This window comes from Enoplosus armatus, chromosome 22 (assembly GCF_043641665.1).
Source record: "Enoplosus armatus isolate fEnoArm2 chromosome 22, fEnoArm2.hap1, whole genome shotgun sequence".
Classification (NCBI taxonomy): domain Eukaryota; kingdom Metazoa; phylum Chordata; class Actinopteri; order Centrarchiformes; family Enoplosidae; genus Enoplosus; species Enoplosus armatus.
Genome location: NC_092201.1, coordinates 236,984 through 260,902, shown reverse-complemented (window position 1 = coordinate 260,902; position 23,919 = coordinate 236,984). Strand labels below are relative to the sequence as shown.

Sequence of the window (23,919 nt, the reverse complement as noted above, 5' to 3'; positions counted from 1 at the left end):
CTCAGATTTACGCTGAAGGTTTGATCCATCTGGACTCGGCTCGGACTCTGCAGGGTTCACCGCTCTCGTTCATCTGTGGAGGGACAGGCGACATCGTTAGTACAACAGAAACAGATATAAAAACAAAAGAGGAAGAGTTGATGGTGGACACTTGTTGATCCGGTTGTTTGTTCTTTAAACAGGGAGAAATCTTTGTTAATGATGGAAAGTGTCGGATCGTTCAGAGACACCTCATCTTTAACAGTGGGATCGCCTATGGGATCGACTGCCTGTTGACTCCGCCCAGCCTCGGAGGACGCTGTGATGAACAGATGACCTTCGACCTTCAGGTAAATCCTTACTTTACTGACTGTTTGCTAAGTCCGATGAACTATGATGCGATTACTAACTGTGATCCAGTTACAACAGGTCTGACATGTCTTTTGTTTCTTCTTCTGTGGTAGATGAGCTGTGGACTGTGCACCTCCTCAGCTGCTCGCTGTTCCGTAGGGTCCAAACTAAAGGTCTGAGTTGTCATCTGTTCGTAAAAATACCAAATCTGTCGGAAACCTGTTTGTGTCTCTGATTGCTTCTCTTTCTTTTGTCTTCAGGAGGTTCAGAGGTGCGATCTTCCCACCATGTACGTCACTAAAAACTCTGGTTGTCGCAGCATCTGCACCGTCAACTTCTGGAAGCCAAAGTGTTGTCATGGTTACTACGGACGAGACTGTCTTGGTGAGACAACACGTCAACTACATATAAACCAACTTATAGAAACTTTATCACCACATTTGACAACAACCAAATGGATCTCATTTGGGAAAAAAAAGATCCTAAATCTGGTGACTTCACTGTGGACGCTCTTTCCTGCCAACCTGGAATCACATAAATAAAAATTATAAAAGAGAAAGTGAACATGCTGACTCACTATGTCTAAATTATGTCTCTAAAATTAAGTAAGTATTTTTATTTACTTTTTCATGAGATAGCACTCTAATTCAAAATTCTGTCAAAGTCAAAGTTTAAATTTACTATTTCATAATTATTAAATTACAATTCTGAATAAAAATGCTAAGATTTTACTTCCTAACACAATTTTGACTGAAAAGCCATTTTGACTCACTGTTGTATAATGTTTAATTAGTATCTCATAATTTTAATTTTGAGTTATATGTTTTTCTTACTATCAATAATCTCAACTTAAAAAGTTATATTTTTGATTTAAAAAGTTGTAGTTTTGACCATCTCACAATTTTGATTTAGCATCATCAATCAAGTTATATTTTAACTTCTCATAATTCTGATTTACTATTTCACAGTTTTGACCATAAAATGTATGATTTGATTCAGTAACTATTGATTTACCATAAATATTTCTTATATTTTTATCATTCCTTAGCTTTCATTATTCTCTCTCTCTCTCTCTCTCTCTCTCTCTCTCTCGCTCTTCTTTTTTTTTTTGGCACAAATTGGCTTTTATGCCTGTTTGAACAAACCCTTGTTCTCTGAAAGTATTTGAATATAATACATAAGTCTTTGAGTATTTTTGAAAATGTTTTCATTGTTTTGAAAACATAAATATGAAGTGAATTTACTTTGTAAAAAGAAAAAAGCAGTTTGTGTGATTTATTTTATTTTGTTTTAAATGTATTTCTCTTTCATGGAACATTCTGACATGAAATGATATCATCATCATGAATATGTAAATGAGCACATGACATCACGAATGAACATGTCCTGTCTCTCTGATCAGCTGTTTATTGATCAGATGATGTTTCGCTCTCTCCTCTCTCTCCAGTCTGCCCCGGCGGAGTCGGCTCCTCCTGCAGTAATCGGGGTAAATGTGACGATGGTCCCCTTGGTAACGGTACCTGTACTTGTGACTCAGGTTTCCGGGGCGTGGCCTGTGAGCTTTGCAGTGACGGATTCTACGGAACGACCTGTAAAGGTAAGCAGCAGTCACTCAGTTTCCTGTTTGATGTCTACAGGTTTTATGATCCTGACAGTTTGTTTTCTTTGTCTGGTTCTCAGCCTGTAATTGTTCAAAACACGGTTCATGTGACGACGGACATAAAGGTACAGGTGCATGTTTCTGTGAGGCCGGTTGGAACGGAGAACGCTGTGAGACCCCGCAAGGTGAGTTCAAAAGGACTTTCTATCAGTGACTGAATTTTAATGTCTCTTGATGGGGTGGGTCTCAGGAGGTCGTCCATTAATCACAGGGTCGGTGGTTCGATATCCGGCTCCTCCTGTCCACATGCTGAGGTGTCCTTGAGCAAAACACTGAACCCCCAAACTGCTCCTGATGGTCAGACCAGCAGCTTGTATAGATGTGAATCAGTGCATAAGAGGCAAATTGTAAAGAGCTTTGGAACCATCATTTAGACGATCAGATCATATAAACTGTATTGATCTGATGCAGCGTCACAGCAGCTGAAAGACAGTACTGGACTAAGTTAGTTACTAGTATTAGTTATTAGTGACGAGAAAAAATGAACAAAGTGGCCTAACAAAAGGTCCAACAGACAAAAAAGACGTTTTTTTTACTTCAGAAGTAAAAATTATTAAATACATGTGACATAAGTCAAATAAAATGTCAAAGAGTATATTGTTGTGTGTAGGTGGACTGTGCAGTTCTTTAGTATATAAAAATGTAAATACATTACAGTTGTTAAAATGTATGTAAAGTATTTTGCACATCTGGTCTGAAGTTTCATTATCAACACTTTATAACAGTGTTTGGCTGTTGTTTGCACATCTGGACTTTGTTCATCTTACTGATGGTGTCTCTGTTTCCTCCAGCTGAAGTCCTTGAGTGTTCTCCGTCATGTTCTCCAAAAGCCGTCTGTCGGGAAAACAACACCTGTGTGTGTCGGCCATTTTATGAGGGAGACGGATTCACCTGTACAGGTAAATACACAGCTTTGGCTTTAGATCAGGAGGGAGGTTCAATTTTCAATTCAATTCAGTTCCCACCATGAGCAAGCACTATGGAGACAGTGGAGAGGAAGAACTTCCTTTAAGAGGCAGAAACTTCAAGCAGAACCAGACTCTAGGTGGGCGAGAGACAGGGAGACAGACAGAGAGGCAGACAGAGAGAGGGGGAGAGAGAGAGAGAGAGAGGGAGAGGGAGAGACAGGTAGGCAGACAGACAGACAGGCAGGCAGAGATGTATGGCAGCACCAGCAGTAGTCATAGCAGGTGTGGAGGGGAGACAGGTGTTGTGATGGAGGACGTTAAATACTTTAAAACACTGAGATACAGAACGCAGTCAGACCTGAACACAGACATGAAACATGACACTCTGTCTCTGTCTGTCTGTCCGTCTCTCTCTCTGTCTCTGTCTCTCTGTCTGTCTGTGTCTGTCTGTCTGTGTCTCTGTCTGTCTGTCCGTCTCTCTCTCTGTCTCTCTGTCTGTCTGTCTGTGTCTGTCTGTCTGTGTCTGTGTCTGTCTGTCTGTCTGTCTGTCTGTCTGTCTGTCTGTCTGTGTCTGTCTCTCTGTCTGTCTGTGTCTGTCTGTGTCTGTCTGTCTCTCTGTCTGTCTGTGTCTGTCTGTCTCTCTCTCTGTCTCTGTCTCTCTGTCTCTGTCCGTAGTGGTGGACATGTGTCACATCTGGAACGGTGGTTGTGCTAAAGGAGCAAAGTGTTCTCAGAAAGGAGAGAAGGTGAGCTGCACCTGTCCTAAAGGTCACACTGGAGACGGGTTCTCCTGTCAGCCCGTCGACCCCTGTGTCTCCGGAGACAATGGAGGCTGCCACGAACACGCCACCTGCACCATGGCGGCTCCAGTGAGGACGACACGTGAATGATTTTACCAGTTTAGATCTTTGATCTGTCGGTGACAGTAACAGGTGAACTGTTTGTGTGAACAGGGGAAGAAAAAGTGCAGCTGTAAGGACAACTACATCGGAGACGGACTCACCTGTGAGGTCAAACAGCTGCCAATCAGCCGCTGTCTCCAAGACAACGGACAATGTCATCAAGACGCCAAATGTACCGACCTCCACTTTGAAGGTACCTGGATAAAACATCAAAGATGTCATCATGATGTCACGTGAAGCTGTTAGCTCAACATGCACTCACAGATACACACAGATTTATTAGAAAGTGATACTGTTGGTCTTCTTTATTCTTTTTTGTGAAGTGTGATTTTACACTCAAAATAAATGTACTTGAACTTCTACATGTTGATATCAACAGTCCCAAATATCACAATAGTAACACCAATCGTACGTGGGTGGAGCAGTGTGTTATAATGTGTGTGTTTTCTGCTGTTGTGTTTGTGTGTAGATGCGAAGTTCGGTGTGTTTCACTATCGTTCAGATAAAGGTCAGTACAAGCTGAACTACACTGCAGCTCAACAGGGCTGCACTGCAGAGGGAGGCAGCCTGGCCACGTATGCTCAGCTGTCCTACGCTCAGCAGGTCAGTGAACACAACACAGATTTATGTTTAAGTTGTCTGTGACATTATCTGAAAAGGTGTTTCCTTTAGTGTTTTGTGTCCTTTTTGTATTGTAACAAGTCGTGTATGTGAATCAAAGCCTGATATTAAAACTATCATCAAACACATCAATGAGCGACTCTGCTGCACTGGATGTTCCCACATACACCGTCCTGCTGCACCAAATACTCACTAGAGCCCCAAATGTGGATTTATCTGCCCCCAATAGTCTCCAACAAATGCACTATTAGCTCCTGTTTGGTTGATCAAAACTACAGCGAGCAGCTGTTTGAGGAAATGACTGAGCCTTTTAAACATGAAACTATATATTTGTCTTTTTAAAGATTTACATAACATGTTGTTGGTTTGAGTCTGAACATGAGATTTGATGATGAGAAGAAAAATATAGAATAATGCCAGACCTGATCCTTTAAATAGCTCGATATGTTGACAAATTATCTATTTAAAACTGCTGTCTGCTGGTCCTGTCTGTCTTTTTAGGGTGGCTTGAACATGTGTGCTGCCGGCTGGTTGGATCAGGCCAGGGTGGCGTATCCCACCACCTATTCCAACCCCCTCTGTGGCTTCGGGCATGTGGGCATCGTGGACTACGGAACTCGCAGAAACCTGAGCGAGACCTGGGACACCTTCTGCTACCGGATGAAGGGTGAGAGAGGAAGAGGAGGGACGATACTGTACAGTGAAGGATGTTTACTGAATTAAAGAAAAGATGAACCTGATAAGGACACCAGGGGATATCAGCAGATATTAGTGAATCTGTTGTTTGTTTCAGAGGTGAAGTGTGAGTGTAAACCCGGTTACGTTGGAGACGGTTTCAGCTGTACAGGAAACCTGCTGCAGGTCCTCCAATCCACACCGACCTTCTCCAACTTCCTCACAGTGAGTCTGACGTGTGTTCATAGCCGAGTCACATAACACAAACCACATGTTTTTATGAGGTCATCAGATGTCACTGACGTGAAAGTTCACCGCGCCTCTTATTCATCTTCAGTTATGACATACAGATGTTTTTTTTCTTCTGCAGCAAATCCTGAACTTCTCTCAGGTGTCTGAGTCAGGGAAGCAGTTTGTGAAGCGTCTCAGTAACCTGACAGTCCAGTCAACGCTGTTTGTACCTGACAACAATGGCCTACCTGACAACCAGGTGAGTCACACAGACAGACCTTATAAGAAGTACCATTCCTCTACCTGTGTCCTCACCTGTCCTCACCTGTCCATGTGTCCCTGCAGACCCTGTCTCAGCGGGCCATTGAGTTCCACCTGTCGGAGGGTCAGGCTCTTCCTCTCAGCCAGCTGAAGAACGGCAGTCGGATCAGAACTCGTGTAGGCAGTCTGACTGTCCTCGGAGTTGCTGACCTGCTCAACCCCTCAGCTCTGGTCAGATTCTTTATAGCTACTGTACACTAGGGGTCGACACTGTCCCGTCCCTCAGAACTATGTCAGGAATTATAAACATCTGATCAAGAAAGCACAATCAATCAACTATCCGGACTTGATCGTTTTGATACTACAGACACAATTAAATGTCAAATAGTCAATAGTCAAAAGTCAAATATGATCTAAGATGACTTAGATGAGTCACTCCTGATCCACCTTCAATTTACAGTAACTGTTGATGAAGTTTTACCCATGCATGGCAGTACGTGGGTACAGGAGGCAAAGATTTGAATGAATGAAGTGACAGATCTAATCTTCCCAACATTCTCAGTAAAAATATGCCTAGATTTCGAAATATAGTTGCACATGATTTATAATCTGTCAATTACTGAAGCCAGAAAATGCTAATTTGAGCAGGCTGCAGCCTAGATTCAGCTAAGGCGGTACAAGCAAACAGAAACAGCTGACAGTGATTGGCTGAGACTCCAGTCAATCAAAGCAAACATGCACAAAACGTTGTTCACTTTAAGCCTGAATTAATTATTCTAGAAATTTCCACTGAGAACCCTTTTCATCTCCTCAGTCATCCCGTTATATCAACGACCGCTTTGTCACCGAATCGGACATCCTGGCTTCAAACGGGATCATACATGTTCTCCAGGGACCACTGAGAGCCCCGCCTCCTCGCCAAGAGGTGAGTGATGTCATAACGACACAGTAGTTTAAATGCTGAAACTGGTATTCTTAAGCTCTGATGTTCACAAGTTCTCACATCACCTCATCTAGTCCTCTGAGCTCTACAGCTACGAAGAAAATGTCTTTTAGTCACTGTTTGTTTGTTAATTATGAAGGCCGAGAAAAGTGTAAAAATATATACATTTCTGAAGGTGGGCTGAGCCCCAGCCCAGTTTAACAACGGGATGTAACAGAGTCCGATAAATAACGGAGTGCTGTACACTGTAGATGCTCCAATATGTTACACACATGCTGCTGTTAGTGAAATTAATGACAAAACAAAACAGGCTCTGGATGAAATAAACATGTTTAGGATCCCCGTCTTCTTGCATTAAATCTAATTTCTCTTTGGAGTCCTTCATGTAGTCACGTCTGAATTACAGATTCACTGCAAAGAAGAAAATAACAGCGCTTAACACTTTTAGTGCTTCTCTGCAGTCTCGTTCTGATCTGTCAGATGAAGGGGCGGAGTATTTAAACTTAAAGGCTTCCGGAAAGGCTGCGCTCATTAGAGATCCCTCCTCGCTCCTCGGTGCACAAGTAAGAGCTTTGGGTCGACCGGCAAGATGGCGCACCCGAACGACTTCCGGCTCAAGCGAGGAGCGAGGAAATGACAAATAAGTGACTTGGGATGTACCCTAAGTGTTTCCATGTCTGACCTCTGACCTTGTATGTGATTGATTCTGCAGATGCATGTGGCACATAAGGCAGGGATGGGAGTTGGAGTGGTGCTGCTGGTTGTTCTGGTGGCAGGAGTCATCTTTGTTGGATACCACTTCTACACCCACAACACCAAACCCTTCCAGTTCCACTACTTCAAGGTCAGAGTCTGAATGGTTTTTAGTTGGCGTGTCGATCGAAAGCTTTTTCAGTTGAGACGGAGGTGTCAGGTTGAAATTATCTGAACACATTCCCGCTCTCCCGAGGATGAACTCTTTTCTTTTAAAATATTCCTCTAGCACCGCCATCATTAAAAACTGTCCACTTGGCAAACAAGATAGTGAAAAAACAATACTTTTATTAGTATAACCCACTTGTTAGTATCACGCATTTGCTAGTGTTAGTATACACATTTATTTAGGATTAGGATTAGACACAGTAATAAGTATTAGTATACCTTTTTTATCAGTATAACACGTCTGTAAGTATTATACTAACAAATTATACTAAGTAAAACATTAGTATTAGTATAACACTCATATTAGTAGTAGTATAATACTTTTGTCAGTATAAGTAAAACATTTGTATTAGTATAACACATTTATTAGCATTAGTGTAAGAACTAGTAGAACCCACATTTGCTGTTAATATTGATATAATGCAGTTGTTGGTTTTAGTATAATATAATAATACTACGTTGTTTACGATTACTAATTAAAATTAAATTTAATATTTTTAGTGTAACAATTGTCATTGTAAAACAAAACAATATATCTTAATTGTCTTAAATGTCTTAATTGTCTTAAAAATCTTAAATGTTTGATATCAGTATAAGAAATGTATTATTAATAATTAATACCTACCTTTCATATAGTTATTGATAATATACATTTGACAATATAACATTTGATAATATTAGTGGAAGTGTAACTTGTTCCCTGGTCGCTTTGACAGGAGGATGAAGGGGAGGAAGAAGCTCCACCTGCAGACTGCAGTCGCAGCATCTGTAACCCGGTTTATGAAGCAGCTCCAGAACCTGCTGAGTCCAAAACATCTGATATCACAGTGAGTCAGCAGCTGAGTTATCGTTTCATTAGAACAGACCCTCAGTAAATACAGTTAATTTACTGAGTAATCAGTTAATAAAATAATTTTGATCAACTGCTTCCAGTTTCTTACATCATTAGCTTGCTTTAATCTTAATTCATGCCTTTACATCTCAAAACCATTTGGGGGTTTTAAATTGTTGAAATTGACATGGAAAACAAATGATTAATAGATTAATAATGAAAATAAGCTATAGTACAGCAATAGTTTCAAGCCTGATAACTGTTGAGTCGAGTGGTTTTAACTGCAGACTCACTGTCTGTTTGCAGGCGGAGGACAAACACGAGGTGGTGAACGGAGGATCATACGACCTGCTGCAGGACAGCTGAGGGAGAAACTGCTGCTGCTGCTCACTGCTGGACTGGAACCCTCATAAATATTTTTATACCTCTGTGGACTGAAAATCCTCTGACCATCAACAGTGTTTCATCTTCTCATCTTGCGTCCTGTCTCAGGTTTGTCTTTCTGAGAACTGGACTGAACCGTGTTGCCTCCCAAAACCAGAAAGTTTATGGAGGGTTCAATGAAGCATCATCAGTTGTCAGCCACCTGCCCTCACAGAAAACCAACACTAAATGATGTAAGGAGGTGCTCCGAGTCTCTCCAGAAGTTTCTCTGTAATCCCTGACAAAGAGTTAAATTCCACTAGTGAAGTCTGGCAACTTCAGTGATGCCAGATTTTACAAACTGATGTTTCACTCCAGAACATGAATGGACAAAACTGAAGTTATTTCACCCCGATTACAAACAACACTTTTTTACTTCCCCCAGTGGCAGTCTTAAATCTGCTGCTGACAAAGTTCCATTTTGTTTATGTTTGACTTTCAGTTTTTGAATAAAAAAAATCCCTGCAGTTTTAACTAGATTTGGTGTCAGGACAGTTCCAATTTTTAAACATTGTTTTTTATGCAGATAATGTAAACAACAAAGTAAAGTGAAGAATCATGTATAAGTGTGTTTAAGACTTGTGCTCCATCTTGTTTCTAGTGTTTTTCTCAAAGGCAACGAAGATTTAAAAGTTAGGAAATTTAAGTAACATTCATCAACAAAACTCAACAGTGAACTCCAGTGAAAATCCTCGACCGCTGAAGTGTTGGAATGAGAAAGCTCAAAAGGTGTTGATAAGGTTTATAATTAACCCAACCCTAACATGCAGCACGTACAGTAAAATCATGTCCAGTCACATGGAAGATTTTTAGAGGCACTTTTAAAAAGACAAACAGCTTCCTGTTGAATTAGTTTATTTTCAGTTATTCAGACGTCTTCAGTCACCTCAGTGATCCATGAGTGATAATCTGATATTCTGGAGAAGATGGCCGGTTTGTCTGCATCACACCGCCTGCTGCCCCATGTGACCATGCCAAACAGGAAGTAGGCACCACGTTTACGACACAACAGTGGAGCTCCAGAGTCACCCTGCAGAGAAAAATAACAGTTCTTCATCTTAACAAGTAAACTTTTCTAAAAACACAAGTAGTGTTGATGAAATCTTTTCACCTGTTTCCAAAACAAATGAATCTCAGGAAGTTTATGTAATTCATAGATCTTAACACGCCCTTAGTTACTATATGACAACTTTTATTGATGTCCTTTTCGTAGATGAAGTAGCCTATAATTTGAGAGAGACTTTGAAGATATCGTCCAGTAACCGAAAGCGGGGTTAATGTTCAGGGTGGAGTTACCATGCAGGAGGCAGAGCCTGCAGGATGTGAACAGATGTGGGAGTCACTGATGAGTCCTCCTCCCCACTTCTCCCTGCAGGTCGTCTGATTAATCAGATTCAGTCCAACGTGGTGCAGCCGGTCTGGATCAGTGTCCACTACACAGCACACGCATAAGTTTGATGAAAACAGTCAAACAACCACAGCTTTGTTTGGGTTTGTGTTTCATAATATTGAGGACCTTTGGGGATCTGTCATGGCGGCTCAGTCTGATCCGTCTGTGTGTTGAGGATTCAGCTGTTTTACCTCATCAGAGTCATAAAACCCCACGTCGAGTGTGTTCAGCAGTGACATGTGTTGGTTGTTGTATGTAGACTACCTGTTGCCTTCGAGGCTCCCCAGCCGGTTGTGACACAAGACCAGCTGCCATCAAGCTCCTCGTCCTCATCAGGGACACAAACTGGAGACACATTAGAGCCTGGAGACACAATCAGAGGACAGTGACACTGACACACAACATAGAGTATGTGTGTGTCAGTGAAACTACAGAGGAATTTAAGTGTAAAATGTTGAGTTTCACTGTTTGTAAAGTTTATTTTTGAGGTGTTCATACTGAATCTGGCAGGCACGCTGAGGCGGAGCAGCGACAGGTCAGATTTCGGGGGGAAGCTGCCGTCCTGGGGCAGGTTGAAGACCTCGTCCACCGGGACGGTTTGAGATGATGAGAACCGGAGGTCATGAACTCCCAGAACCACCATGTCCTCTTTGGCTCTGCAGGGACAAATTCAAGTCAGCCAGTAACAGTCGTAGTATTACCTGACCAGAATTGCAGTTAGCCGTAATACTGACCAGAGTGGTACTGTGATATTTAACCTGGCATGCAGAGTTTAGCCTTGATGACCCAGCAGCAGTGATGAGCTGCTGTAGTAGTAGTAGTAGTAGTAGTAGTATGTGATATTGCAGTGTTTAGCAGTGATGAGCTGCTGTAGTAGTAGTAGTAGTAGTAGTAGTATGTGATATTGCAGTGTTTAGCAGTGATGAGCTGCTGTAGTAGTAGTAGTAGTAGTAGTACTAGTACCTGATGTTGCAGTGTTTAGCAGTGATGACCCAGCGGCGGTGGATTAGCACTCCGCTGCAGTAGTGGTGTCCATTAGACTGCAAGCTGACCTGCCAGGGCCAGAAGAAGGGGCAGGACTCTGTCAGGTTCCCCACGGACACCTCACCATCCTGGGACACTGAGAGACCAGCAAGGCCTGGAGCCTTCTCACAGCTGGAGCTCTGCTGCTTACCACACCTGTCCTCTGTCATCCAGGTGAAGAGATACAGGGGTGGACAGAATAACATGAACATCTGCACAGGGTCCTTTTTGTAGTTTCTCTGCAGATCTGTATAAAGGGGATTTGGTTTTTCCCCAACAAGTAAGTGTTGTAGTTCAGTATCAAAAGATAGAAATAAGATAAAAAAAATAGTGTGATGTAAAAACCTACCTTCAGTACTTAGGTCATCTACATACACATTTTTCTGATCATCTGTGAATGAATCAGAACATTAACTTTACAGACTAGAATACATATTTTACAGGTAAACAACCAGGTGTTGGATTATCTGTGAAATTTACTCATGATGTCAGACATCCATTGAGTGTGTTGTTGGATTTTGGTGTAGACTCCTGGTCTTCTGGCTCGTCCACAACCAACTCCCCAACTCACCAAACCTGCCAGCTCATACCTGCTGCCAGTGAAGCAGGACAGAGGACCTCCAGAGTCCCCCTGAGACAGAAACAGGACAATGTTAGAGACAAATAAAGACACAGACAGGACAGTCAACAAGACAACACAACAAAGAGACAAGACAGGACAATGGAGACATAAGATATCAAAGAGTCAAGACAAAACAGGAAGACAAGAAAGAGACAAGGCAACACGATAAAGAGACAAGACAGGGCAATGAACAGTGGACAGCAAGACCGAGCGGCAAAGTGGCAAGTCTGGATTCTGTCAAGTCGACTCTAAAGTCATCAAATTTCTGTCTCATGCCTCAGGCTGGTTTAAAGTTCTTCATAGTCCAGATTCTGAACTCTGATGGTCCCTCTTGTATATTTCATCTGACTCTGGAGGCTGTTCAGGTCTTACCTGGCAAGCATCAGTTCCTCCTGCTTCCCTCCCAGCACAGAACATGGAGGGTCGCATCCTCCCAAGGTAGTACTGGTCACAGACATCAGGGGGCAGGATGGTCACATTCACCTCCTGGAGTCTGTGAACTCGAGGACCATCTGATGAACCAGAGACCAGGAAGAAACAAAGTAATTTCAGCTCAGATTCAAGAAGCTCCTTGTGAATCGAGTCTGAACACTTCCTCACTCTCTCGGGTGGAGCCCCAGCCGGTGATGGTGCACCTCCTGAAGGGAGGCATTGGAGTCATCCAGATGTCGATGGGTCTGATGAACTGGTTGAAGACCAGCGCCTCCTGCAGCCTCAGCAGAGCTATGTCGCTCTCTTTGGTCCGAGTGTTGTAGCCATGATGGTTGATGATCATGGAGACTCCAACCAACTGAACGTTAAGTTAACAGAAGAAAATGAAAGAAACTGCAGTTAAACCTGTTGAGTTAAAGTCACCTGGTCAACTCCAGATGAAGGAGAGCAGGCATTACATGTGTACTCAGGGAAAAGATGAGTTTTGTAATGAAGAAGTGCTTTTGTTTTTGTAACAATCTAAAACCAGGTGATTTTGAACTGAACTCTACATAAAAGGTTAACAAGCAGCCTGAGTGGACATGAAATACTTTGTCTGATTGGTCCACAGACCGCTGAGAGAAACGGTGAGTCGGAGCTTCATCCAGATGCTGATGATTTACTGAACACTAAAGACATGTTGATCTGATCATCTGACGGTGGATCAGATCTAGAATATAAAAACCGGATTTTTGTGTTTGTGTGTTTCTAACTTGTTGTCCACGTTCACGAGGATTGTCCAGGTCGTGTTTTCCAGCCAGAACCGTCCAGAAAGAAGCTTTATTGTACCTGTAAACCGGTTTAATCATCAGCAGGTGAAATCAGGAAATAGATTCTGAAACTGAGACTCAGTTTGTGTTCTGACTCCTAACGAACTTGTCTCAGAGTACATTTAATCCTGTTCTAACTCAGCAGAAGTTCCTCTGGCCTTCTGATTTAAGTCTAGTCAGTAAATCTAATCCTGGTCTAACTCCAGAGCTAACAGATGTTGATGACCTCTGACCTTTTGAAGCAGTGAGCAGCAGAGACAACCCACAGTGGGCCGATGATGGCTCCTCCACAGGCCGGCATGGAGGCGAATCGAAGAGAAACCTGCCAGGGCCACGAGTGAGCCCAGGCCTCCTGACCCCCAATGATCCTGGACTCCACCTCCTGTTCTGGACTGAAGGGCCGTACCCCCGACAGGTCTACAGGCAAACACATGTTGGAGAAAGTCAGAGTTTTAAAAAAAGTTATTTTAATTCTAGTTTTACTTTGAATTATTTTGAAATACATTTAAATAAATTCCTAATATCTTTAACAATGACAAAAAGATATTAAAGTTTTGAGTTTAGAAATTTTAAGCATTTTAATTTGAAAACCATTTCACTTTTTGAAGAGTTTTTAAATGTACCACTGAATCCAAAGAGTCCAGAGAAAGTTTCATGTTCCTGCAGAGTTTCATTCAGCTGATTCTTGATCTGATTCAGGTTTAAGTCTGAAGAGACAAAAAAGAAAAACTTCTCAGACACAAAACAAGAGCAGAGAAATATAAATATTCAATTGATTCATCCTCATTTTTCAAACTGATTCAATAAAGAAAACTGGATGCAAGTTTGATTCAAGTATCTTAGGGTCTAATATTCATCTCATGTTTCAGGTCGAAAACCTCTGAGCTGAATCTGTTTCAGTTTCATCTGTTTCATCTGGATCAGTTCTTTTTAAATCATAATGAATTTATTTTATTGAACTGTATTTTTTAAACGTGCAGGTTTGAATCTCTTCTTAATGAAAATTTACTTTAAACAGCTTCATTCTCAGCAGTTTACAGAGTTAAAACATGCTGATCTGAGAGCAGCAGAGAGGACAATTAAACATCACATCAAGTCAAGCTGTCAAACTTAAGATGGAAACATAATGATCGTACCAGGTCCAGGATCAGCACCTGTGTTGTTGTGATCTGATGTGTTTGATGGATTCTGACTGAGTTCAGCTGAAAACACAAAACACAGTTTACCTTGAAGCAAAACTTTGAATGTGTAGAGATGAAATCCAGTTTCTCACCTGTGTGAAGTGTGAACAGACAGACTGACAGAAAACTGACAGCACACAGCATCGTGTCTCACTGAGGCTCAAAACCCTTCAGCCTGATTCAAGTCTATGAGGAGCCACCTGTTTCAGTACACACCTGTCTGATTAGAAGCACCTGGAGGTCAACCTGAAGTTCACGCCTGGTTTGTAGAAATACACAAGTTTGTTTTCAACTGCATCAAACAATGACATCATTTTGATTTTTAAAAGAAACAACCAATTAAAAGAAAATGACTCCCAACAAAACTATGGAAGGTTTAAAATGTCTAAATGAAAACAACACACATACACACACACACACACACACACACACACACACACTGTAATGTGTATTTGCTTTTTATGTTTGCATTTCCTGTGTCATAATTAAATAAAGCACACTAATTATATTATGATTATTGTATATCAAAATATATACATATATTTTATTAGCTTTCATTTAGCATTTTCACTTAAACAGGTTCTGCAGCAGGTTAAATTTAATAATTATTGATATCATTCAGTATGACTTACACATATCATCATCTCTGATGTCCATCCAGAATAAACCTCCAGAAATCCACTCAGACATCAGAGAGAAAGATGCTGCAGAACCTGCCTGAGAATCCTTCTGTTTTTAAGTTTCCTTCAGTGTCTCAGTGATCACTGATAGTTGTCTGTCCGTCCATGAGGACACTGCAGACAGGAGCTGCTAACAGCTGATTCAGCTGCTGTAATGGAGACCATGTAACTACATGGAAACAAATACAGGCTGTAAAGAGAACAGCAGCACCGACCTGTCGCTGACATTACAGCAGCATATTTTAGGAGCTTTAACAGAGTCTTGCTCTCCTGATGGCTCTAATTGTTTCTGGGGTGTTATTGGTTCCCAAACAGGCTGACATGTTGCTGTTAGCATGACCCTCAATCAGAGCTGAATCAGAAAAATATCAAAGAATACTGATGCTGACCAGAACAAACTCAAAGAATTCAGAAATTAAATAAAAACATACAGAAATAAACAGAGAAAAAAATACCTGAAATAATGAATTAATTCAATTGAATACAATAAAATAAGATTAAAATAAATAAATGAAAGAAAAGGTGACAATCAGCTGTCACAGTTCACCAATCAACATCTGTTTTATTTTCCAACAGACAACAGGCAAGCTGTCCACAACCTACCTGGAAGAGTGTTTTTATTGTGACACTCTAGGAGCGGAAGTGACGCATGATGCACCTGGCGCGCCTCCCCAGAAACGACCAGTTGAGGAGAGTCCGCGGAGCGGGAAGCATCATGTCTGGGTACAGCAGAGAGGTCCTGCTGGCCACCAGCGTCCTGTGCAGCAGCGGAGGGGCCATGCAGCTGCTGCAGCTGCACCGGAAGCTGCTGCAGCGCTGCGACATCACCGAAGAAGAGTTCTGCTTCATCATCCAGCGGTGCCCCCGCTTTCTGCTGGTCCGCGGCCCGAAGGGGGACGCAGGGGAGCGGGTGGAGGACTGCGCGGTGGTGGCCAAAACCTCCCTGCGGCTGTGCAGCAGGTACGGCCGGGAGGAGTGCTGCGGGTCCGACCGGGAGGGGGGCAGCGGGTCCGGCCGGGAGGAGGGCGGGGACTGTCAGCAGCTGCACCTCTGCAAGTTCTTCATCTATGGAAACTGCAGGTTCGGCAAGGGCAGGTGAGCCGCGCGCACGCGCTCAAGTTTATCCCAAAATACTGGATCTGATCTGATCCTCAGCGGAGGGATTCACGCTTTCGTCTCTCCGCAAAGATCAGATCAGATCAGTCAAACACTGGTTGTTTCCTCTTCTCTTTCAGGCTTCCGTAGTTGTAAAACAACAGTTTACTGTCTATAGACGGCTTTATTAAACATCTTATTATCTTAATGGATGTGGACTATTTACCCAGTGCCCTCCGCTGCGGAGTGATATCGACTTCCTGCTGCGTGAAAAGACAAAACGAAACTTGAGGAAACAGAAAGGGAAGCTGCACTGAAGCGTTAATAATAATAATATTAATAACAATAATGAATACATTCTTCAGTCTGTTGTGAAACTCATAAAAACATCCAGGATGATGACATCAGACATCACAGTGACGTCATGGAACAGCTGATTGTGTTTGATTTCTAGAGAAACGAAACTGATGAGGGGCAGGAAGCAGCTGACACACCCTATCATGGTTTAATGTAAATAAACAGTGACGGACTGAACATGAAATATACTTGTAGAACTGAACATTATTGAGTCAAACACATGAAACATTTAGATTCACAAATATTTCTCAGGTTTAAGCAGCACTGAATTACTTAACTATTATAACTCTTAAACATAAGATATTGACTATTGATCAGCTCTGATGAAATGAAGATCTATTTGGTTAACGGAGCTGTTGTTTGTCGCAGGAAGTCGTGTAAATTCTCCCACGACATTCGTTCAGATCATAACTATCGATTACTGAGAGAGTGCACGCTGCACGAGCTCAACGAAGACCAGCTGTTCCTGCTGCTGCTGCAGAACGACCGCGCACTGCTGCCAGAGGTAACACACACACACACACACACACATGTGACTCACTACACCTGCCGCAGTTCATACACCCTAAATGTTACTGGCTGCCTGTCTGAAGTGCAGCAGGTGGTTGAAAGCTGCACCTTGACTGCATGTTTTGTGTTCAGTCTGGAGATGAAGAGTTTAAATCTCATCTTCCTGCCTCATCAGATCCACATTGTGTGTGTTTACACCTGACACACCTGTCTCACTGATATCAGAGGCCTCTACTACGAAGCAGGATTTGAGGTCAGCAAGGTACCTTCAGGGTCACGACGGTGGTTCACTTCTTACCGGGGTACATCGCCATGGTAACTTATGCTGCACACCTATCCTGCAGGTGATGTTCCAGATAGCAGATCAACTCGTATAAAAGCTCCGCCTACTGACCAATCAGCTCTCTTGGAAAACGGCATCACCAATCACAGAAGATCCCGTGGACCTTGTGGGGGTGGCGTGAGAGCGTCTCTTAGGGGGGGCAGAGTGTTCAGAGACCGGCAGCCCTTTGTCTTTCCCTGACGGTGTTTAATATGAGAGATATAGATTCTGGTCGGAGGGAATGACTCCTGTGTGCTGATATCATCCTCTAGCAGAGACTGACTGAAGCACTGAAGCCTTGGACTTGTTGTTCTTAGAAGATGTGAAAGTAAGCCCACTCACCGCTTTGAACCATGTTTTTATATTTATGTTTTATTTGCTCCGTCTGAAACTCCGGGGCTGCAGCTGACAGAATAAGACTAAAACTGTCCAACACGCCATATGAACACGTGAATTTAATAGAACACACAAATGTAATCAGTCAGATCTGCTCGGGCCTCATGATGGGGCAGTGATATTAGAAGCCTTCAGTCACTCAGTGGGGGTTGTTGGCAGCTGCAGCTGTGCTGCTTTCCGCCTGGATGATGTGTTGAACTTTGTCTAATATTACTGTTTGCTCTTCGTTCTAAAATATAATCAGGACTGAGAAACCCTGGGTTGACTCACCGAGTTGATAACCACCGCTGCGTGACCGCTCAGTGGGATCGCAGGTGTTGTTGATATCCTGGGTATGTTGAACCTGCTTCGTGGTTCAGGCCTCTGGTGTCTCACCCTCTGAGGCTGTGAGTCAAACACAATGGAAACAGGTGCCACTTTAATAATAATAATTATTACTAATAATTTAATAATAATTGTGTCTGAAGACACTGAGACATTTTCAATCACTGATTCTTCTTCTTTGATCTGTATTCAATGAAACATGTTTGTGCACTTTGTTTCTGTCGTTTCACTCTTTCTTTTCTCTCCTGGGGAGGGACGCACCAGAGTAGCTTCTGTCCTGGTTTCTGTGGATGGGAACAAAGATGAGGATCCTGCAATCTGATTGGATGATACAAATGTCAGAACAGGCTTCATGTGTTAACGCAGTAGCAATGAAAAAGTCCAGAGAGGGTGAAGAAGAGATGGGTGACGAGAATCCTGAAAAGTTTTAAACAAGAAGTTAAAGAACAAAAACAAAAGAAATAAAAACTGTCACAGTGTCCCGTTGACTGAGGTAAAGTAAAACACTTTGCTCCGTCAGGTTCGTTTACTTCACATTAAACAAAAAAAAACATGTTTTCTTGACTTAACATCTCATAATTATATATAATAAGAAATTCATAATCTATAAAACTAATATAAACACAAGATTTAAATTAAATTAGAAGAACTCTCATATCACGTCTTTACTCTTTATTGTGTATAGAGGTTATCAGTTGAGTCCCTCGCGATCTTACTTGTTTTTTTCACCGTCCGCTGGTCGTAGAGGTGCTGGAGGGTTGAGCACGTTTCCCCGCAAAGCTTTGAACCCCAAGGTGATCACCCTCCGCAGGGTTAGGGTCAAAAGAACGGGAGGGGCTACGTCCAGATGTGGGGCTGCATGCAGTTGAAGGCTGAGGAGGAATCCACAAACAGGATCCTGGTGTATGTGCCCAGCTTTTCTAAGTGATTGTAGGTCGAATATAAAACTGCGTCCTCCGCTGAGTAGGTGTGCCTGTAGGCAAACTGCAGCAGACTTGTGAGAGGAGGCAGGGTAGCACTAGTCTCTCCAGGCAGACCGATGTGAGGCGGATTCATGTCATAACTACAAAACTAACTCAAAATTATGAGAAAACGAATCATTTCACAATCTATATTTCATAAATTCAAGAGAGTGACCTCATAAATAAGATAAATAGAACAAATCTTAAACTTGTAATTATGAGTTCTCAAGATTACAAGAAAACATTATAGGAGAATATATGTTCATCTCATAGTTAGATCTTTATATAATAATTACGAGGTTCGTCTCACATAAAATACGTCAAGAAAAAGATTATGAGATGTTTAGTCAGAATTAAAAGAAAACATTTTCTGTTCTCCAGTAGTTTTCATAGGTCTGTCCTTCAAGTGACTCTTCTCAGCTGTGACTCCTCCGTCTTCTCCCTGTCTCAGGTGTGTTTGCACTATAACAAAGGCTCCGGTCCTCACGGTGGCTGCACCTTCCAGGAGAACTGCACCAAAATTCACCTGTGTCAGCACTTCGTTCAGGGCGGCTGCATGTTCGGACTCAAGTGTAAACGTCAGCACGCAATTGACCAACATGGCCGCCGCATGTTGGAGGAGAGAGGACTGAGCGGAGACGTCATCCAGGATCTGCCATTCATCTACAGGAACATCCACCACCTCGCTGCTGCTGCCGCCTCAACAGGTGACAATAACACGCCTGGTCACAGCTTTTGTATTTATGTTATATATGCTCCACAGATGTTCCCCTCATGCATCCATCTACACTCTGAAACAACATGCAGCTCGTGTTGACTCTCTATGTCTTTGTGTCTGTCAGAGAAACTTCCTGATTCTTTTTGTAAACCTGTCAATCAGAGCGACGACAGCAACAACATCTGTCTGCACTTCATCAGGAACCGCTGCAAGTTTCAGAGTGAGTTCAGCTTCATCTCTACATCTTTATCTGATGCTTCATCTTCTCATCAGACTGATTCACTGAGAGGAAACGACCTGATGTTTCTCTTGTGTGATCAACAGCTGTGAGATCTGTTCTGCTCATCCCTTTATATCCACTAGATGGAAGCAAAGTGTCAAAGTTTAGACTCTTCATGTCTCACTGATTCTCAGTAGCTTCACAGTCTGTAGAGGCTTGTCACACTGAAACAATCACATCATTCAGTTTACATAAAGAAACTAATATATAAACTAATGGGGGAAACCTATTTTTACACATTTTATTATTTTCCTTTTTTTTATTTCTTGATAACCTTAAACATTGAATTATTTTGTGTTTGATGTCATTACCTTATTAATTGGTTTATCAAATGATGTCAATGACTTATTATGTGCTCACTGAAATTGGTACTTTTTTAACAGGAGTCTTGTCTGGTGAAGTTTTCACATTTTAAGTTCTTGTGATTTTTTTTTTATCTCTGTGTAGACGGGTGCCGCTGTGTTCACTTCCACCTGCCCTACAAGTGGGAGGTGTTTGATGGTGTCACCTGGACAGACCTGCCGAACATGGAGGACATCGAGCAAGATTTCTGTGACCCATCTAAGACACAGAGGTCAGAGGTCACATCTCATGTCCAGGTTTGACGATTATCTGCTGTTGATGAAGCGCCAACTAAAACTTTTTCTTTCTCTGTTTTCAGCTGCTGCAATCAGCCCGTAGACTTCCTGACAATGAGTCAGGAATTGCAGCCTGTTCGCCGTCTCTCCACGGTTTCCTCTGTAACCAAGCCAACTCACTACATCCTGACAACTCAGTGGCTGTGGTACTACAAGGGAGACCAGGGGAACTGGGTGGAGTACGGAACGCCAGTAAGTAGGACCGCTGGGGGAAGTTTAAGGATGGTTTGAGTGGTTCTAGCTGCAGCTCCAGTGAAGACTAGCTGCAGAAGTCTTGGGACTAGCTGCAGAGGTCTGGGAACTCGCCCAGAGTTCAGTTAGGTATCTTTTGACCTGTAAATCATCAAATCAATGCAGACTGGGATTATACTATTAGCATGTTGGTGTGCTAACCCCTGTCTGCCTCCTTCAGGATGAAAAGCAGCGCACCACATCAGTAACATCGCGGACTCTGGAGGATTTGTTTCTGTCTGACAGAACAGCTAAAGTCAAAGTGGTGAAAGGCCAAAGACAGTACGTCATCAGTTTCAAAGGTACAACTTCCTGTCACCTCCTGTCAGAGGGGGAATTAAGTCAGTTTCAAGAATTTTACAAGTCACATGTAAGTCTTGGCTAAGAAGTCCAGAGTCAAGACAGGTAAGTCCAGAGTTAAGTCCCAGTCATCCTGGTCCTGAATCAAGACAAGCAAGTCCCAAGTTGGGCCTTAAGACAAGTCCAAAGTCAAGTCAACGGAGGTAGGTCCCAAATCCAGTCCCATGTCAAGATAGGCACATCCCAAAACAAATCCAAAGTCAAATTCCAAGTCATGATTGGCAATCCCCAAATTAAGACAGGAAGGTTCCAAGACAAGTCTAAAGTCAGGTCTCAAGTCAAGACAGTTGCGTCTTTAAGACAAATTCCAAGTCAAGACAGGTAAGTAAGTCCCATGAGATTTCTCAAATAATGACAGGTAAGTCACAAGTCAAGACAGGTAAGACCCAAATCAAGTGTCACATCAAGACAGTATGTTCTGAGTCACTTACAAAGTCAGGTTCCAAGTCAAGTCCCAAGACAAGTCCTGAATCAAGACAGGTACTTTTCAAGTTAAGTTCGGAGTCAAGACAGGCAAGTCCCAAAACAAGTAGCTGAGCAGCAGCTGAATAAACTGAGGAGACACTCTTCTTCACTGCTTTTGCTCTCTGATCTTGTCTTCTTCATTGCAGACATGTACCAGAGGAACCCCAAACACAACACCAAGAGGAGAGTTCATCGTCGTCCACGCTTCGTCTCCGTGGCTGAGGTGCAGAAACAGGCCGCTCAGTAGAGAAACCACTAACTGATGTGGTCCTGGTCTGTACAGACTGGACTTGATTGAGTGCCTTGTCTTGGTACATCTGGAATTATTTCTTTAACTGAACTGTCACTCCACTGTTCTGAATGAGGTTTTCTTATACCTGGGACAAAACCAGAGAAACAAACATCATGTGTGCCATAGAAAAATATTACATGTACTGTAAAGTTTAAAAATGTTACTGTATTTATTGATTTAAGGACTTTATTTTCTATGAGAGAAATAAGGACTTTCATATGGATTAGTTGATGTTTATGATGCATTAATCAGAATCAGAATCAAAAAAATTAAATAGCCAATATTGATACTTTGCACATACAGTAGGACACTTTGAGTGGATGATATCTGTTACATGTTTTTTCATAATAGAAATACTTGTACTGGATCTTCTGGAGACCCTTTTCTAGGTGTACCAGTTACTTTGTATTATGACACATTTTCTGAGTAAAACTGTTTTCCGAAGCCTTATGGAGTTCTGTTTATTCAGCCCACAAACTTTATTATTAGTGTTAAGCTGGCACTGAATTTATGTTAACATGTTAGCGTTAACATTCACAATAGCATATATTGATAAACATTACATGCTAACTTTGGCTTGGCTTAGCTGCTCTCAGAGCATAATGCTAATATGGGTTACATGCGAAATGCATAAGGCTAAGTGGGCGTGATTATTGGATTATCTGTTCATGAAAGTTGGAAGATGATTGGGCACAGAAACTTTTAATTGTGACTCTAGAAAGAGGCTCAGGTGCTTTTTGACAGTCTGACAGGAAGTCCGTCTGAAGCACACTGAGGCCTTCAAATAGCAAAGTCACCTGTTTTGTTCTGATGTTTTTTTGTACCTCAGGGGGGCGCTACAGTGACTGTACACATGCTCATTTTGTAAAACCAACACCAGCACAGATTTCTGACCCAGGAAGTTATGAATTGCAGCTGCAAGAAGAATCACCTCTGGGACACGTGGATTAATGTTCTGTGGTGATGATTAATTGTTGATGATGATTAGTACTAAATTAATTGTGTCACTGTTAGTTTGTGTTTCAGTTCATATATAAATCTAAATCTAATGTATCATTCTTATTTTAGGCAGTTTAATATAAATGAACTTATTTCCTCACAAACTGACTGCTTTTGTGTTTTTCATGTTTCACTTGAACCTCCTCACTCACTGCAGGCTAAGAGAATCCAGGACCCGGATCTTTCAGCTGAAGTCCAAATTCTGTCAGGGTCAGTCATGATTCTGCTGAACTGATCCGAGTTCAGCTCCGATAAAACGTCTCTCTGTGTGAGGAGAAAGAAAACAAGATGTCGTTTGAATTGTAGATTTGGATCAACTGACGCTCAGCAGCAGCAGGCGGAGCCGGGCTGGACATGGTACCAAGACTCTGAATCTGACGGATCCGGGATCAGCACGGACGGGTCTAGATTTCCGGACGGAGGAGGCTCGATCTTTTATTCAGTGTGAAGACATGTGGAGGTGAAGAAGACTGCCGTCAGAGAGGAGGAAGGTCTTATTCTGCAGGGACTCTCCGCCTCCTCCTTCCCCGCGCAGGGAGCGCGCCGCGCGGCTGCGGGAGAGGCGTGACGCGCCCAAACCGCATCTCCAGGATGGCAGGTAGGTCTCATCATTGACTGAGGATTAAACACATTCTGTAACGAAAGCTCGGCTCGGTTCGGCTCGGCTTGGTTTCCTCTCACTAAAAAGCTTGTATTTTAGTGATCGGTGCTGATGAGGCGGTGGAAGGTTGCTGCGGGTCTGATCCGCATCGCCGGTGCCCGGTGTCGGTTTTAGCTGCATGGAGGGTCCAGCTGCGGTTCTCAGCGCGCTCGCAACCGCCTCACATAAAGAGGGGGGGCGGCACTGCTCATCAAAACCAGACTCGGTTTATCATAAGATCAGAATAATGGTCGTAACACGTTAAACCGGCGCCGGACCGGACCGGGTAATTAGGGCACGGACGATCTGCAGCTCTAACCCGGGACGGGGACTGTAGAGCGGAATTCAAGCATCCGTGCTGCCGGTGTGTCCGCGGAGGAGAGACGGAGGGGTGTGAGACAGGATGATAGCGGGTTATCTGTCCGGTAATGGGGTCAGTGTGAGAGGAGACCGAGCCGAGCCGTGCCAGGCCAGCAGAGGTGTGAG

At 42.8% G+C, this 23,919-nt stretch overlaps 3 protein-coding genes across 3 annotated transcripts in view; 2 read left to right on the top strand and 1 right to left on the bottom strand.

The window, feature by feature from the left end:
- stab2 (stabilin 2) overlaps positions 1–9,184 on the top strand; it is a 37,049-nt gene extending 27,865 nt beyond the window's left edge. Inside the window, exons 52-69 of the mRNA XM_070928725.1 lie at positions 6–95; positions 183–329; positions 444–503; positions 591–714; positions 1,778–1,927; positions 2,011–2,115; positions 2,782–2,889; positions 3,574–3,767; positions 3,852–3,993; positions 4,270–4,403; positions 4,923–5,088; positions 5,215–5,321; positions 5,467–5,586; positions 5,673–5,819; positions 6,403–6,513; positions 7,244–7,375; positions 8,169–8,279; positions 8,591–9,184. Coding sequence (XP_070784826.1) covers positions 6–95; positions 183–329; positions 444–503; positions 591–714; positions 1,778–1,927; positions 2,011–2,115; positions 2,782–2,889; positions 3,574–3,767; positions 3,852–3,993; positions 4,270–4,403; positions 4,923–5,088; positions 5,215–5,321; positions 5,467–5,586; positions 5,673–5,819; positions 6,403–6,513; positions 7,244–7,375; positions 8,169–8,279; positions 8,591–8,650 — 2,208 coding nt within the window. The 3' untranslated portion in view covers positions 8,651–9,184. The remainder of the gene's footprint in view (positions 1–5; positions 96–182; positions 330–443; positions 504–590; positions 715–1,777; positions 1,928–2,010; positions 2,116–2,781; positions 2,890–3,573; positions 3,768–3,851; positions 3,994–4,269; positions 4,404–4,922; positions 5,089–5,214; positions 5,322–5,466; positions 5,587–5,672; positions 5,820–6,402; positions 6,514–7,243; positions 7,376–8,168; positions 8,280–8,590) is intronic.
- A 372-nt stretch (positions 9,185–9,556) lies between these two features.
- On the bottom strand, positions 9,557–14,821 carry ovch1 (ovochymase 1). Its single transcript, XM_070929344.1, has 14 exons — positions 14,797–14,821; positions 14,120–14,185; positions 13,607–13,690; positions 13,217–13,400; positions 12,927–13,002; positions 12,343–12,532; positions 12,115–12,254; positions 11,601–11,751; positions 11,470–11,511; positions 11,061–11,283; positions 10,596–10,753; positions 10,362–10,460; positions 10,004–10,140; positions 9,557–9,737 (listed from the first exon to the last, which is right to left on the bottom strand). Exons 1-14 carry the CDS (start codon positions 14,819–14,821, stop codon positions 9,576–9,578), a joined length of 1,737 nt encoding a protein of 578 aa, XP_070785445.1. The 3' UTR covers positions 9,557–9,575.
- A 738-nt stretch (positions 14,822–15,559) lies between these two features.
- Positions 15,560–22,244, top strand: parp12b (poly (ADP-ribose) polymerase family, member 12b). Its single transcript, XM_070929234.1, has 8 exons — positions 15,560–15,939; positions 16,666–16,801; positions 19,262–19,517; positions 19,653–19,748; positions 20,256–20,382; positions 20,470–20,638; positions 20,859–20,979; positions 21,649–22,244. Exons 1-8 carry the CDS (start codon positions 15,560–15,562, stop codon positions 21,747–21,749), a joined length of 1,386 nt encoding a protein of 461 aa, XP_070785335.1. The 3' UTR covers positions 21,750–22,244.
- Positions 22,245–23,919: the final 1,675 nt, after the last annotated feature.

Bases quoted from the DNA above. Each gene is read 5' to 3' on its own strand.
- ovch1 (XM_070929344.1), bottom strand. From the start codon at position 14,821: ATGGACATCAGAGATGATGATATGT. The intron at 11,284-11,469 runs GTAGGTTTTTAC...CCTGGATGACAG, and splicing joins AGATGACCTAAGTACTGAAG to AGGACAGGTGTGGTAAGCAG. The intron at 10,141-10,361 runs GTAGTCTACATA...TGTGCTGTGTAG, and splicing joins GGGAGCCTCGAAGGCAACAG to TGGACACTGATCCAGACCGG.
- parp12b (XM_070929234.1), top strand. From the start codon at position 15,560: ATGTCTGGGTACAGCAGAGAGGTCCTGCTGGCCACCAGCGTCCTGTGC. The intron at 20,383-20,469 runs GTCAGAGGTCAC...CTCTGTTTTCAG, and splicing joins GACCCATCTAAGACACAGAG to CTGCTGCAATCAGCCCGTAG. The intron at 20,639-20,858 runs GTAAGTAGGACC...TGCCTCCTTCAG, and splicing joins GGGTGGAGTACGGAACGCCA to GATGAAAAGCAGCGCACCAC.